This window comes from Podarcis erhardii (assembly GCF_964252035.2).
Source record: "Podarcis erhardii genome assembly, chromosome: 2".
In the NCBI taxonomy this organism is placed as follows: domain Eukaryota; kingdom Metazoa; phylum Chordata; class Lepidosauria; order Squamata; family Lacertidae; genus Podarcis; species Podarcis erhardii.
This window is the reverse complement of record NC_138498.1, coordinates 82,964,886-82,980,382: the sequence shown is the minus strand read 5'-3', so window position 1 is coordinate 82,980,382 and position 15,497 is coordinate 82,964,886. Positions and strand designations below refer to the sequence as shown.

Genomic DNA, 15,497 nt, shown 5'->3' with positions numbered 1-15,497 from the left:
CCCTTAGGTAGGTCTGCCATATTTCAAGCAATGAAAATTTGGACGGTTTTTTTTTGGGGGGGGGGGGCAAAGTTTTGACTAAAGTTGTTGGGCTTTTTTGGCAAAAAGAGAGAGCCGATTTTGAGCTATTTTTATGAAAAAATGGCAAAAATGGCACTGCTGACATGGGCTGTCGTACATCTGGATTTTCCCAGACATTTTACCATTTTCCACCCAGGCACTGCTGCCAACTGCAGTATTCAGGATATGTCCAGGAAATTCCAGGTTTATGGCAATCCTAACTTAGGCCAGCTTCTGTTTCTCCACCTAACCTACCTCACTGAGTTGTTGTGAGGGTAAAACAAAATGAAGGAGAACCATGTACACTGCAAAAACCCATTTAAGTTTTTATACCAGCAGCACCACTCCTCCCTGGAGAAGGAGGCCCTAAAGGGTGGTGTAGGAAAGCAGAGTTTGGCGTGAGGCTGTTATCTCTCTCAAGGCTGGTCTTACCAGCATAAGCACTGAGTTGCATCTCACCTCACTTGGTTGCAGTCTTGGAGTTGCCAAATTGGCTAGATGTCTGTACAATAGCAATGAAGGCGCAGCCTACTGCATCCCAGCTCTGGAGTACCTGTGACTCATTTTGTGTGTCCCCTGTCTCAGTATTCCCACTCTGAGCATCAGTATGCCCTTTTTTGACTTGATACAGTGGTGCCTCGCAAGACGAAAAGAATCCGTTCCGCGATTCTCTTCGTCTAGCGGTTTTTTCGTCTTGCGAAGCAAGCCCATTGACGGCTTAGCAGATTAGCGCTATTAGTGGCTTAGCGGCTTTTAGCGGCTTTTAGCAGCTTAGCGGATAAGCAGATAAGCGGCTTAGAAAAAGGGGGGGAGGGGAAAAAAGTCGGAAAAACTCGTAAGACATTTTCATCTTGCGAAGCAAGCCCATAGGAAATTCGTTTTGCGAAGCGCCTCCAAAACGGAAAACCCTTTCGTCTAGCGGGTTTTTCGTCTTGCGAGGCATTCGTCTTGCGGGGCACCACTGTACATTTAAAATCATCTGCACATTACATTATATAGAAATATTTAATGTGTTCCGATCAAAAGGTTGCGGTTCGAATCCCCGCATTGAGGTGAGCTCCCATTGTTCGGTCCCTGCTCCTGCCAAACTAGCAGTTTGAAAGCACTTCAAAGTGCAAGTAGATATATAGGTACCACTCCGGCGGGAAGCTAAATGGCATTTCTGTGCACTGCTCTGGTTCGCCAGAAGCAGCTTAGGCATGCTGGCCACATGACCCAGAAGCTGTACACTGGCTCCCTCGGCCAGTAAAGCAAGATGAGCGCCGCAACTCCAGACTCGGTCACAACTGGACCTAACTGTCAGGGTCCCTTTACGTTTAAGCTTATGTGTAGCATTTTAGTCCACAAACAACTAGTTGCAGCAACATGCTTACTAACACTGCAGATGCCGGCAGACATTTCAGACGTGGAAAAATATAGATCTAATCATTTAAATTAACAAATGCAAAGCTAGCATCTTGCAACTTGGGGCATTTTATGCCTAATGTAGTTAGATAAAAGGCACCATTTGCTATATATTCTGTGAGAACCACAAATTATTTTCCACAAATGCTTGCAAGTAATTTTCAAATGCATTGCAGGTTATTTTTAGATACTCATTGGGTACCAAATAGCAGGAATCCCTACTGGAATGCCCTTAATTTGCAAAGCACTGGTGTGAACATCTGCTCCTAAATACTGAAATTATCTGCATGGGCTCATTTAATTTTATGTCTCAAATAAAAATATCAAAAGCAGTTTTCTAGAATCTGAAACTTAGAATGGAAATACATTTTATTTTATATCCGATTTAGAAACATTTTATGATTGTTATTCCTTTAACATCTTCCCAAGAGAAGTTGCCTATGCCATTTTGGTTCCAGAAGCTATATATTATGAACAGACTCGTTGTTCATTTGTAATTTTTAACTGTGATAAGATAAAGATTATGTTCTCATGCCATTTATATACCAGAGATCACCAACTTTTTTATACTAGTGGGCACATTTTGAGGGCACTGGGGATGCCAGTTACAAAATAGCTGCCAAGGGCCCATGGCATAGCATAAAATGGCTGCCATGAGGAGTGTGGTATAACACAATATTAAAGAGACACCCACCATTCCCCAGGGAGAAAACAGAGATTCAGGAGCAAACCAGATGTGATACTGATTCTGAATGCAATTGATGTGCACATATTTGCTATGCAAATAGCAGTCATGGGGAAGCCTGATCAGCCTTGTTTAACTCTCTTTCAGACACAACCAAAGTCCTGACAAAAAAAATCACCTCTTGGAAGATATATTTTTTCCAAGTGAAGTCTCCAATTTGATTTTCCCTTGAAATCCAAAAAGCAGTCTCACTGAGGAGATTTCTGTCAGGATTGTGTGAAGGAAAGAGTTGAACCCCTCCACAGCTGCTATTTACATAACAAAAAAGTAGCACATTAATTGTGATAATCATGTCTAGTTTTAGCCTGCATCATTTATTATGTTTCAGCTAGGTTGGGCATTCAGACAACCCAGACAAACAGAGACTAGGATATTACCCCTAAGCTCTATCTTTAAGGACTGGGGATGTGGGGAGCGGGGAGGAAAAAGAATAGCTATAGTTCTTGACAGACACCTCTAGCTTCCAACCAGTGAATAGCTTTACCAGGGCTCTTTTTAAAAAACTTTCAATCTCAGTGCTTCTGGAAGGGATGTAGAAAGAACTCAGCTTTTCAGCTGGTGCCAACCGAGCAGAAAACACACGTCTCAAACAGTTTATCATTCAGCATACTTCCTAATTCTTGCATCTATCCTATGTAGAAGATTATTTATTTTCAGGTACCTCTATGAAGTATGCTATTTTCATTCAAATTGCTCCAGAAAACATGGGAGAGCTGCACCATGCCCAGCTCCACATTCACCCTCTGAACAGTGAGGGCTCTGGCTCCCTCAAAAAATACACTGGGGTCGGGTCACAGTGCCTTGGGTCCTAGGAGTCTGTGCACAAGCCCTGTTGCACTAATCTGTGTGAAATTTTGGCAGACTTCACCCCCTCATTTGCAAAGAAAATAAGCTATAGGTATACCCTAAAATGGAAAAGTAAAGGTGACTACACAAAATATTCTTTAACCTATTTGTCTGAAATATTGCAAGAGTCACCCGCGCACTAGCAGCTAATACACCTGCAAATTTCATCATTTTCAAAAAAGTTATGGTTATTTTACTACGCGGTCAATGGGGCTCCATTGAATTTTCTGATCTATGGCTCACTTCTTCTGCTTCTACAGAAAGTTCCAACACTGGAGTGGAATGGGCAACATGTTTCTGACACTTTCCCCATTTCCCATTACAGATTACAATGTTTAATATAACGATTATAATGTTGAGTGGGTTGCATTCTGAAGTAACAAGTAAATATATTTCTTGATTGAAAAAGGTAGCATAGACTCCATTTTGTTTGTGATGCACTGCATTTCCCCTTACACTTCCCTTGAAGCCATAGCATTCAAAGAAAATCTCTAATAGAGTCGATATTGTTGCAAAGGATTATTCATGCTTGTAAATAAAATTGTTTTCCATGTTTCTGCTGGAAAAATCTATCAAAATAGATTTTAGACTGGAAGAAATAGATTATCTAAACTAGTGTCACAGTTGATAATAAATCAATAATGCAAGAAGGCCTTCAAGAAAAAAGAGATTTGAGAGTAAAGAATATGGTGTGGTTTGTTTTTTTTAAAAAAAGCTCTAGTCCGGCTTCTCAGTTTTAGGATCCTGTTTTCAGTATTTCTTGGAGAATGAGGTGGGCACATATAGAATCCTGAAGCTACTAAGCAGGTTACAGTGCTTTAAAACTGTATGTTGGGCATCCCTAGAATATTTTCCTTTGTGTTAAAAGGACACCAGCAACAGTGAACGAAAAGACACCTGTTAAATGCAGCTGATACTTCTTTGTGGTACATACCTCACTGCTATATTTAAATCTCAAATAGCCATAGAAAGAGGATATGCCCTCAGAAAGATAATGAGCATGATAGCAAAAGATAGACGGCATCTGACTTTCTCTTCTTCATATTTTCTCTATTGAAATGAAAAACCAGCAACAGCATATAAAACCAGGAGTAGTCAGACTTCAGAACTAGGTGTTAAAGACATGCTATTAGAACAGCATGGCTCTGAACAGGGTGGCTCTGAACGCATTCTAAGCATATATCTTCAGTAGAAAGTGATTTCATAGACCTTTCCCACAAAAGTCCAGTCCTGATTAGCTTTCTTCATTTGCTGTTTTGTTGTTGCTATTGTTAAACAGCTAAGCTCCTTTGGGAGGAAGGGTGGGATATAAATTTAATAAATAAAACATCTGGGAGTCTACTAGCACATCCTGATCTACCTTCTGATCACCCCTAATCCATATACGACTTGGGAAAGAATCAACATTGGTGTTCTCAAATTCTTTTGGAATGCCAGTAAAAATGTTGATAGTGGCAATCTGATTTATTCACCTTCATTTTGTTTGTTTTGCTAAAGTTTTCTACAAACTCTCTCACAAAAGGTTCCTAAGTAAACTTAACCACTTGGTTGTGAGCCTGAGTTTTAGCTTCTGTGCAGCCAATGAGTTAGAAAGATTTCAGAGAACTCAGAGGACAGTTCCAAGTACCGGTAACTAATATTGTGGTGAAGAGCACCTGTTCTTCTTACTAGCCAGTTTATCTAATAATAAACTATTTTCTGCTGTAACCTTTCCCATTATGAAAGGAAAGTGTTTGATGACATTCAGACCACATGGTCAGCATCCTATCTCCAGTGAAAGATAACCAGAGCATCTGCTAATGTGCAATTAATGCTCAGTGGCATCTCCTGCTCTTCAAAATGCTTCTCATGCAAAAAGTCTAATGTTACTTTAGCACATCCTGAAACATTAAACATGTATTATATGCAAGTGTTCCTTCATTGGTTGAAAGTTGCATAATCTTATTAGAAGCACATTAGAGTTTTTCTGACTTACAAAGACATTCATTGCTGCATTTCCCTGTGGGCAGGGCTCTATAAAACAACAAAATTTTGTAAAAATGCATTGAAGCAAAAATAAAAGTTATCCTTTCAGTGTGTCCTGGAAGTGTATCAGGACTGCATTGATCCTCAAGCTGTGTGGTTGGGCTAGGGATGTCAGAGAATTCCAGCAAAAATGGAAAGTGGAACAGAAATTACCAACATTAACAGACTCATCCCATTCCCAGAATAAAATTCAGTCTAGAGAATACGATCAGTATTCACTGTTGTGATTGTTTTCAACCCACAAAGGATACATAATGATATGTAATTGATTGTTCTCCCCACCACTCTGCAATCTGCCCTCTGTTTCCTTTGCACTGAAATGAATTGTGTGGAACAATTCAATGGTAACATATGATAACATAATAATAAGCTGACCTGAGTCCCTGTCAGGGAAAAAGATGAGATATTACTTAATAATGGTTAATTATGTAATTAATTTCAAAAACATTTGCTCTAGTAGACAGTGAGACAAATAACAGCAGAACTGTGACAGATCATAAACAGTGCTGATTGAAACAATTATGTGGGAGTGGACATTCCTAGCTTGGACATACTTAATATGTGATAAGAGCATGCAATAAAGTTATTTAACAACAAGTGTGCCTTGATAAATTAAGCCACATGTTGGGTGTATTCACCACTGTATGCCGAGAGTGGGAAAGTTCCATGCAGCCAAAATCCCCACCTCAGTGCCATGAGGGGTCAAGAATAAGGATGTACCAGGAGTCCTTAACACACCTGACAGCTGCAAGGAATCTCTAAACCAGCATTGCTTCCCCAGAAAGCAGGCTCCCAACAGCAGAAGTTGTAAACATTTGAACATGTAAGGGGGACTCTAGCAAAGGCAAGTACCCCTAATCAAATGTTTATGAGCAGAACTTAGGCAAAGGCAGCCTTGCTTGCATGGAGGAGTGTGTAAAGCTTATTGGCCTTGGGATGCTCTGCCAACATTCATATCAAATGCCCAAATGACTTACAGCAGCTGGGTTTCACATGCCATTTCTTAACATTTTGGATCTCATTATCATCGATGGTACCTTGTACTCAAATATTATTCATCAGTAAAGCTAGGGGAAAGTTCTGTTCATTTTGTATTTTAATACAAACTAATTCACACTTCCTTGAACAGCTATCTTTAAAATTCACACTACTCTGAATTTTGCAATGCAGTTCTTCACCCCCCCCAAAAGCATTAATGTATGAAAACAAAACACAAATGCATTACAGCGGTACCTCGGGTTAAGAACTTAATTCATTCCGGAGGTCCGTTCTTAAACAGAAACTGATCTTAACCTGAGGTACCACTTTAGCTAATGGGGCCTCCTGCTGCCGCCACGCTGCTGGAGCACGATTTCTGTTCTCATCCTGAAGCAAAGTTCTTAACCTGAGGTGCTATTTCTGGGTTAGCAGAGTCTGTAACCTGAAGCGAATGTAACCTGAAGCATATGTAACCCGAGGTACCACTGTATGTTAGGAGAAACGGCTTGCAAAAATGTTTATATCAGGCAAAACTGCTTGAAAAAAGCTGTACATTATGATTAGAATGTTCACTAATCTTTTTTGTGATTTTAAAGTGTTGTGGGAATGCAGTGAACTGAACGTAAGAATCAACAGCAACAAAACAGCAGGGAAAGGCACACAGGGAAGAGCGTGGCTATATTGGATATAAATAAAATGCAGCATTACTGATCTGGCACTATTCATTACAAAATGAAAACATTGCTACAATTTATATCATAGTTTTATGTGAACAAAGTTCTAATTTGGTTATTCAACTATTGGCTCTGCCCCCAGTAACATTTCAGCCTCAGGCCCTCTTTCTATGCACACACCAGCTCATATACGAAGTCTGTACTTTTTGTGTACCCAAAACGCCTACTTTGCCTTGAACAGCAACCAGGAAATCCAGTATTTTGGAAGTTGGGTGGGAGGGTGGATTGTTGTACCTGACTGACGCAGGCCAACTTAAAGATGCGCACCCACACCAGGATAATATGCCAGCCCAGTCCCACTCTTGAAAGGTCAAGTTCTCTTTCTTTAAGCAGCCCAGATAATTCATCTCAACCTGTATATAGGAAAGGATTCTTTCATATTTGCATGGATTCCACTACACAGTGACTGATAATTTATAATGTGGAGGGGAGAACACCCTAAGAAGCGAAGAATAAAAGACTGCTGTCAGGGAGTGAAAGGTTTGTGAATAGCAAAGATGTATTTCAGAATGGTTTGACTCAAAATACTGCTTTTCACACCACAATTTAAAGATACTTTTTCACTAATCACATTTGTATCATTACATAAGGAGTATCCCAGATCCAGCCAGCTTGGTGCTCTTCAGATATGGCTGGACTCGCCTCCTTCCACCAACTTCGGCTGCTGGCTCAGCTGCGCAGCTACCTGTGCAGGGATAGCCTAACTTCTGTTTTCTGTGCTCTAGTAATCTCTAGGTTAGATTACTGCAACATACAGGGCTGCCTCTGAAGACAGTTTGAAAACTTCAGCTGGTGCAGAATTCAGCAGCCAAGCTGTTCGCCGGGTCAAGATGGTTTGAGCATATTAAACCCAACCTGGCCTGCCTGCACTGGCTGCCAATCAGTTTCTGAGCCAAATTCAAACCTTAAATATCTAAATACTGTAATACCTCAAGAACTGCCTCGCCCCGTATGAACCAACCCAGAGCCTGCAACAGTAATAGTAATAGTAGTAGTTATACGAATAATATATTTATATGCCACCCATCTGGCTGGGTTGCCCCAATCACTCTGGGCGGCTTTCAACAAATTACAACACAGTAAGGCATCAAACATTAAAAACTTCCTTGTACAGAGCTGCCTTCAGACATCTTCTAAAAGTCAGATAGTGGTTTATTTCCTTGACATCTGATGGGAAGGTGTTTCACAGGGTGGGTGTGACTACTATCATCATCTGAGGCCCTTCTTTGTGTGCCCCCTCCATGGGAGGTAATAGGATGGCAACATGAGAATGGATCTTTTCCGCAGTAGCTCTCCGCTGTGCAGTGTTCTCCCCAGAGATGCTCACCTGGTGACTTCATGACATATCTTTAGGCACCAGGCAAAAACATTTCTCTTCTCCCAGGCCTTTGGCTAACTAAACCATCTATGGCCTTATAAACTGTGTGTTGGGGGGAAGCATTGTTTTGTTTGTTATTATGTGTTTTTGTTTTTCGAAACTGTAAAACACCCTTTGATCCTTGGATGAAGGGTGGTCGATAAATTAAGGGAATAAAACAAACAAACATTAGAAATAAGCTCCCATCAGCTCTGACTCTTGGACATGCTGGCTGGGGCTCATGGCAACAACATCAGGAAGTTAGCACATTGGGTATGAAATAGCTTGTAGAAAACACTAGTGAACTCCAGTGCTGCTTCAGAAGTACTGTTGTCCATTGATGTTCCTGTTAAGCCAGTTGTATATATTGTTATTCTCAATATATACATTTGTAGCTAACTTCATACACAAGTATGAGTAATAAGGGTCCACCTATGTTAATTAAAATTTATAATAAGAAAGGTCTGTGATTTCAGATTTGCCATACTGAAATTTCAGTAAATACTGCCTTGTTAATGCAAATTAAACCCCTTCCAACTTATAATGAAGGATTTTCATGTCTTCAGGGCATTCAGAATCAAGCATTTTAAGGTGAGGAGGCCTGTGATGGTCCAGACATTAGGTCCTTAAGTTGTACTTCATTGAACTTACTTCCAAAACAGTCTTTAAGTGAGAATTTTTATAGGAAGTCTAAGTAGCATAAGAACAGGGGCGCCGACTTATAAAAAATATTGGGGGGGTGGGGGCCCATACCGACTTATAAAAAATATTGGGGGGGCCCAAGACCTCCAAACCGCTGCTGCTGGGGGAACGAAAGGGGCGAGCCCCGGGCTGCCCCGACCTTAAGTGAACCTGTGAGGGCCCGCCCTTTGCGGCAGCCGATTGGCTGCCGCCGTGGGCGGTGAATATTAATGAGCTAGGGGGAATCCCCGCTTCTCGCGGGGCTGACGCCAGCCCCGCGAGATTGTTGATGGGTCGAGAGCCCGCAACCCCACCCCCTCTCTAGATCGGGAGTGGCTTTGTTTTAACTCATTACTGAATGTATTTTAAAAGGTAACTATCGTCAAACAAGGAAAATAAAAAATACCAACATAATTTTGTGATTTTACAAAGCATAATATAACTAATAATTTTCTTAAATTATTGAGGGGGCAGAGCCCCCCAAACGAATTTTTGAGGGGGCTCGGGCCCCCTCAGGCCCCATGGAGTCGGCGCCTATGCATAAGAAATCAAAGCCTGTTTACAATATTGATATAGAAAAGGAGTAATAATTTTTACCTGCTACCACTGGAGATTTTCTGTCATCTAGAAGCTGAATGGCAGTACTTGCTGTTACCACATTGCTTTTGTTTGCTGTTTCTACAATAAAAAAAGAAGCAGTTATTCAAATTAAGATTCTAACTATGTATTTTTAAACAACTGGTGGTATGTTTTCACAGTAGCAGATTAAAATAAACTTTGCATGTCATCTGAACTGGAGATTGCAGTCAAGCTCTATCCTGCTAAACCATAATCTGTAACCAAGAACAAACCTTGGTTAAGGAGGGGAGAGATTAACCATGACCCCACATTCAAATGACATGCTCAACCACACATTTGTTTAGTGGCTAAGTCGTGCTGAGCTCAAAGGACTGGGGAGGGGCTCAAAGGACTGTGGCTGCCTCCCTGGAAGCCAGTACGTTTGTGTGTTCATGCTAAACAACAGTTCTTTGTATGCAAAATGCAAATAGAAACTGTGAAATTACAGCATAATATTAAATTAAATCCTGCAAATCTTAACTTAAATCTTAAGTTTTAAGTAAGCAGAAATATTGGGTACCAATCTGGATTGATGCGTGCAATTCCTTCCTTCTTTTTATTTACTTTAAGATTTTATACCACACATTTCACATGTTTCTCCAAATGGTTTTGAGTGTATGAATTTGCTATGAATCGAAGCACAATTAAATGACAAACCTGTGCTGAAAGGGATTGAGTAGACAAAGCTTCCTGGTATCTGTTCTGCAGCTCTTCTGTACCAAAGCGGGAAATGATCAGCATTGAAAATATTCTCCTTGTCTCCAGCTGTCAAGAAGTCTCTTGAAACAGAAGAAAACATAATATGAAAACATAACCATTTTTCTTGGGAGATTCAAAGTGTGTGTGGGGGGGGGGGAATCAAGGGGATAGATATCCATTGCCTTTTAGGGCTATATGAGCTGTATTAAACCTGCTAAAATCAGATCTGCATTCTTTGTGTGAGGAGGCAGGATGAAATCGTTTGAAAACTGAATGAACAATCTGTTATGTACAAGCTTTCCAAATTTATTTTCTTTTTAAATATTTATACACCATCTTCCAAATGAATTCCCAAGGAGGCTAAAAGACTATGCAATAGACAAAACACATTGCAATAAATGAAATCATAAATTCAGTAACTGGTACATTTCTCAAGGCTGGGCCTTTTACCTCCATGCCCCTGCCCAAAGAAACCCAGCTGAGGTGAGCAAGTGCACATTCAAGATTTGCCAAAACCTCAACGAGGTTGACACCCACCTTATTTCCAGGGAGACATGGCTGCAGAAATTGGGCGTTGGAACAGAGAAGGCCTTCTTCCCTGGTTGCTACCTGATGCATTTCTGCAGACTGTAGTGCAACCAAGAGGACCTCATTCTGAAATCATACTGGCTAGTCTGGTCTAAAGAAGTGAAGGTATCTCCTCATATAGCCAGGCTCCAAGTTGTTCAGGGCTTCCTAAATCAACAACTGAAGCTCACAGTTAACTGAAGAGTGTTAGTGTCCTTTGTTTTGACACATGGAATCTGAACTAGAATGCAGAGAACTAGTGGGAAAGGGAAAGAAGGGACTATATAAAATTATGTGCATGGTTCTTTACTTCCGGTACTGCTTTTTTACATTGCCATATACTACTTACTGATTAGTTAGCTGTTCCGGTCCCACAAACAAATTGACACGAGAAAGACCCGTCCGAGTTCCAAGGAAGGCAACTTCTACTCCCTTGTCTGAATTTCTGAAGGAGAGCAACACACAAGGAAGAATTACATTTCCAGACAGTAAATGGTATGCAGATATTCTGAGGTCACAAGAAGTGCAAGCACAAACCAGGACGCAATTTTAATCAGTTTTAATAAATACAATAATCAACTTAAGCTTTAACTGAAATTAAAATATTTCCCCAATTAATCAGTGGGAGTTGGACTGAAAGGATAAACTGTTAAGCAGTCAACACAGATGCACAATCTCCCTAAGCTATAGTTGTGTGCAAATGGCTGCTTGAAATTATCCGAATTATCCTATACATCTGAAGGCAGCTCTGTATAGGGAAGCTTTTTAAAGTTGAATGTTTTACTATGTTTTTATATATGCTGGAACCTGCCCAGAGTGGCTGGAGCAACCAAGTCAGATGGGTGGGGTACAAAATAACAACAACAACAACAACAACAACAACAACAACAACAACAACAACAACACACCCTACTTTTTGATGGGTGGGAGACCATTTCTCTCAATTTTTCAAAGTGGGGAATAAGAAATTACCTAGCAGGTTTTTTCAGGGGGTGGTTGTGGGGCTCACCATTACCAGTGGCTGTAACACAGCCTCTTCTGTTTTCACCTAAATTTCTAATATATATATATGGCACTGGGCGTGATGGCAGAAGCAACTATGTTGACATTGTGGCCACCATTTTGCATCCTGGACCCAGAATTGTTCTGAGCTCTAGTGGCAGAGAAAAATTTAATTTAATTTAATGGTGGAGAATATTCTTGGGAAATTATGTGAGGTGAACTTTTTGTAGTGGGTAATGGGGGGGGGGATCTCAGAAATTTCCCCAGCTCTAATCTGATGCTCTATGGACAAGGCTGCAACCCTGTGCATTCTTAGGAGTAAGGACTAGCAAAGTCATGCCAGGATATTGTTTTTCATTGTTCCACTTACCCTTTAAAAAAAGGAAAAAAAGGAAAAAAGAAAAAAAAGAAATGACACTCCACCATTCTTCATGTGCTTTTAGACAATGCCCAATTGGTCCCTTAAGTGAATCTTCTATATTCCCTTCCTAGCTTTCTTTTTCAAAATTGGTTTTTAATGGCCTCAAATGTGGCTTTAATGCAGTGATTTTATGCAAAACACTCTGAGAGCAAGTCAGCAGGGGCACTGCATGTCAATCTTGGTTTTTTTAATTTTTTATTAAATTAAATGCTGTCCATGCAATTTCATTTTGCCCCTCCAGAACAAATGACGCCATGAGGGTTGTCAGGTGGCTGCTTAGAGATTCCCCCCACGGCCCTTTAATGGGCTGCTGACTTGGAAGACAAGAGAGTCCTCATTTCACTCATCCATTATGCTGCAGGCTCTGTCGTCAGCCTCCCTCCTCAGCTGATGTACAGCTCACTTGCTCATTACAGCGGGTAGTGGATGATTGCAGGGGAATGACAGGACTGAGGATAACTACACAGCTGCCCAATCTTTTGTTTTAGTAATGGGTTTAATGGAAAAGAGAAATAGCTGGGTTTCAGCTTAGCAACTCTACATGTCAGGGCTCCAAGCGAAGTCACATCACAGCCCCAGTTTTAGAAAACACCAACGGTTGGTAGCAGCACCTGAGAAGAGAGAGTAGTGGCACTCTCAGGATGCCAGCACAGCAAAGCCTGTACTAGGAGGACAGTCTAGATTAGGGGAAGCCAGCGTGGCCATTGGCTTTGGGTTGATAGCTCCTGGATTTCAACAGTACCTGGATCACACCACATTGGAAATCTATGATTTAGGTCATTATTCTGGAAGTAGTATTTTAATAATATATAACACCCATTACTCTAGTACAGAAGAGGTTCTAAAGAATGTAGACACAAATCAAATCTTTCCACTGATACAAATGGAAGAGTCTATAAGGGCAGGTGAATTATTTCTGTGCATCATATATTTAAAACAATGAATGAATTGGTGAAAAATAAATGTATGTAACTGAGTGAAGACATTATTAAAAGAATCATAAGCAATGCTTTGTTCACTTACTCTGATTTGTTCAGTGCAAGGCTGGTCCAATAAGCTTCTATTGGTGCGCTGACCACTGCATCAAACAGTACTTCCTGTATTAATTCTTTATCACCTATAAAGTTTTAAAAGCATTAATAAGGAGCATGTGTGCAGCCTTCTTACGACAGTAAACTTGGAGTCAGTAGATATTGGCAGGAATGCTACATGTCTGTTGTTAGAGACTGTATACTTCATTGCGGACTCTGGCCCCAGAAGAAATTGTAGGTACGTATGTGGTGGAAATCTCACCTATTTGAGATGAGACGGGGAGGAGGGGAATCTCACATACCATGGCTAGCATCTTTCTCTTGAACATGAAAATCTAAATTTCCTGGATTCCTTGCACTAATCCTTATACGAGTTCCATATGTCCATACTATATTTCATCCAGGTACTATCATGCTTGGTAGCATCATTCCACAATACTGGTTGCGATCCACCACCACCCATATTCTGTCCCAGTACCAACTATAGAAGACACAATTAAATGAACACATGGAACATTTGCTTTCTGTGGCCAGCAATGGAAAATTCCCAGTTTCATGTGTAAGGTTGTGCTGTGTCCCAACCACAGCTCAGTTAAGTTTTTGTTACCAAAGCACATACAGGTATGATCATCAAACAGTCTGAACGTCAAAATCCATCTTGCTTTTCTCAGTAATACATGCCAATGTATTTCTAGTGACGCAAGCAAAGGTTTCACCCAGCAGTTTGTTGTATAACATCCAGTACAAATGGAACTTTCTTAAGTAAGGATACTTAATGTTTATGTAGTGTTCAAAGAGCTTCCGAATCTTTATTGTATTATAATCCATTCAGTGGTAGGTCAGTATTATAACCCCAATATCACAGATGGGGGAACTGAGGCCGAGGGGGAAAAAAGCTCGCCTAGACCAGCCACTGATTTGATGGTTCAAGCAAGCTCAGGCCCCCACCAATGATGTACGCTGCCCATTTCCTGTGTATTGCATTAAAAATGAAGCTGTAAAAGGCAAATACAGTTTGGAGGAATACTTATCAAAATTAATCAACAACTCACAAGGAAGCAATGGCTCTTTCCCCATGAGGTAGTTTTGAATAGCCTTCAGCTGAGTCATTTGGCGGTGCTCAGGATGCAAGTCTGTGTTGCAATATGACCTGAGAACATAGCATGGTTAAAAATAATTTCAACAAATATTTGTAAGCATGATCTCCCATTGTCATTCTGCAGAAGGAGTCAGGCACACCACGTGTGAACAAAAAGAGCAACACAAATCAACTGCATGCTTTATTGAAGACTTACCATTCATCTGCCAAAGATACATCAGGCTGTTCTAAATCATTCAATCCTGAAATCGGAAAATGTGACAAGGGTCATTTTCTGAAAGCTATCAGAATCAGTTCAGTGTCTGTATACAGTTCAAGACATTCTTCCTTCTTTGGGGTAGGGAGTGGACTGCTAGGTTATATACCACAACTAATCTAAATTAAGTGTATTTCTATCAGTACTGAAATATGCAAGAACCAAGGGAATGCATTTGATTAAACCTTGGGAACTGAATATCATTATATATACAGGACCACATAGGTTAGACAGCTGGAAGACACCTGTACAAACTTCAAGCTGGTCTTCAAGCATGTTAAGACAACAGGCACTTTTACCCTAGTTGTCCCACAAGCATGATATCCTAAGGATTGTAATCAGTGGGTTGTATCCAATGCTGAGTGAGTGGAATTCCATGCATGCGGCAGGACTTCCTTTTCCTCTCCTCTCCTCGTACACCACCCAAATATACTTTTGTGAGTGCGCAGGGAACTGGAGGGGACAGGAAAGGAAAAGGAAGTTCCATCGCATGCACGGAAGCCAGTTGCACCAGTGAAGCTGCAGTGTTGGGAAATAGCCCAGTGTGTTCTCTATTCCTTTAGTGATCTTGTGGTACTGTTACATATGCTCTTTTGTTATTGCTGTCTGTATTTTTAAAAAGTTTTTTTAAAAACAAAACTCATGAAGACGCACAAAAGGCAAGTAGCTGAGGATAGGAATGGAAAAGGACACTGAGATTATGAGTCTCAAGCTCTACTAAGATGACAAAATGGAATTTTTAATACAAACTAAAATGAAGATGACCAATGTAGGTTTGGGTAATTGTTTATACTGGAACATAGGAAGCTGCCTTATAGAAGACCCTATGCTGTCCACTCTGGCAGGCAATTTCAGACAGAGGTCCTTCACATTACCTGCATCCAGATCCTCTTAAATGGAGATGCCAGGGACTGAACCAAGGCAATTCTGCATGCAAAATGTGTGGTTTAGGCTGGAACTATTTATCAAGAGTA

General features: G+C 40.7%; 1 protein-coding gene and 1 long non-coding RNA gene across 4 annotated transcripts in view; both read right to left on the bottom strand.

Annotated features, from left to right (window-relative positions):
* The window catches only part of CACNA2D3 (calcium voltage-gated channel auxiliary subunit alpha2delta 3), a 494,938-nt gene that overhangs the window by 83,959 nt on the left and 395,482 nt on the right, over positions 1 to 15,497 (bottom strand). For all 3 annotated transcript variants that reach the window (XM_081848836.1, XM_081848837.1, XM_081848838.1), the window contains 6 exons: positions 14,464 to 14,509; positions 14,221 to 14,318; positions 13,161 to 13,254; positions 11,064 to 11,159; positions 10,106 to 10,227; positions 9,428 to 9,508 (listed from right to left, as the gene is read on the bottom strand). In XM_081848836.1, the coding sequence (XP_081704962.1) occupies positions 9,428 to 9,508; positions 10,106 to 10,227; positions 11,064 to 11,159; positions 13,161 to 13,254; positions 14,221 to 14,318; positions 14,464 to 14,509 (537 nt within the window). The remainder of the gene's footprint in view (positions 1 to 9,427; positions 9,509 to 10,105; positions 10,228 to 11,063; positions 11,160 to 13,160; positions 13,255 to 14,220; positions 14,319 to 14,463; positions 14,510 to 15,497) is intronic.
* On the bottom strand, positions 60 to 6,252 carry LOC309334546. The gene is made up of 2 exons (XR_014153157.1): positions 1,020 to 6,252; positions 60 to 681 (listed from the first exon to the last, which is right to left on the bottom strand). It is a non-coding gene; the product is annotated as an uncharacterized lncRNA (long non-coding RNA).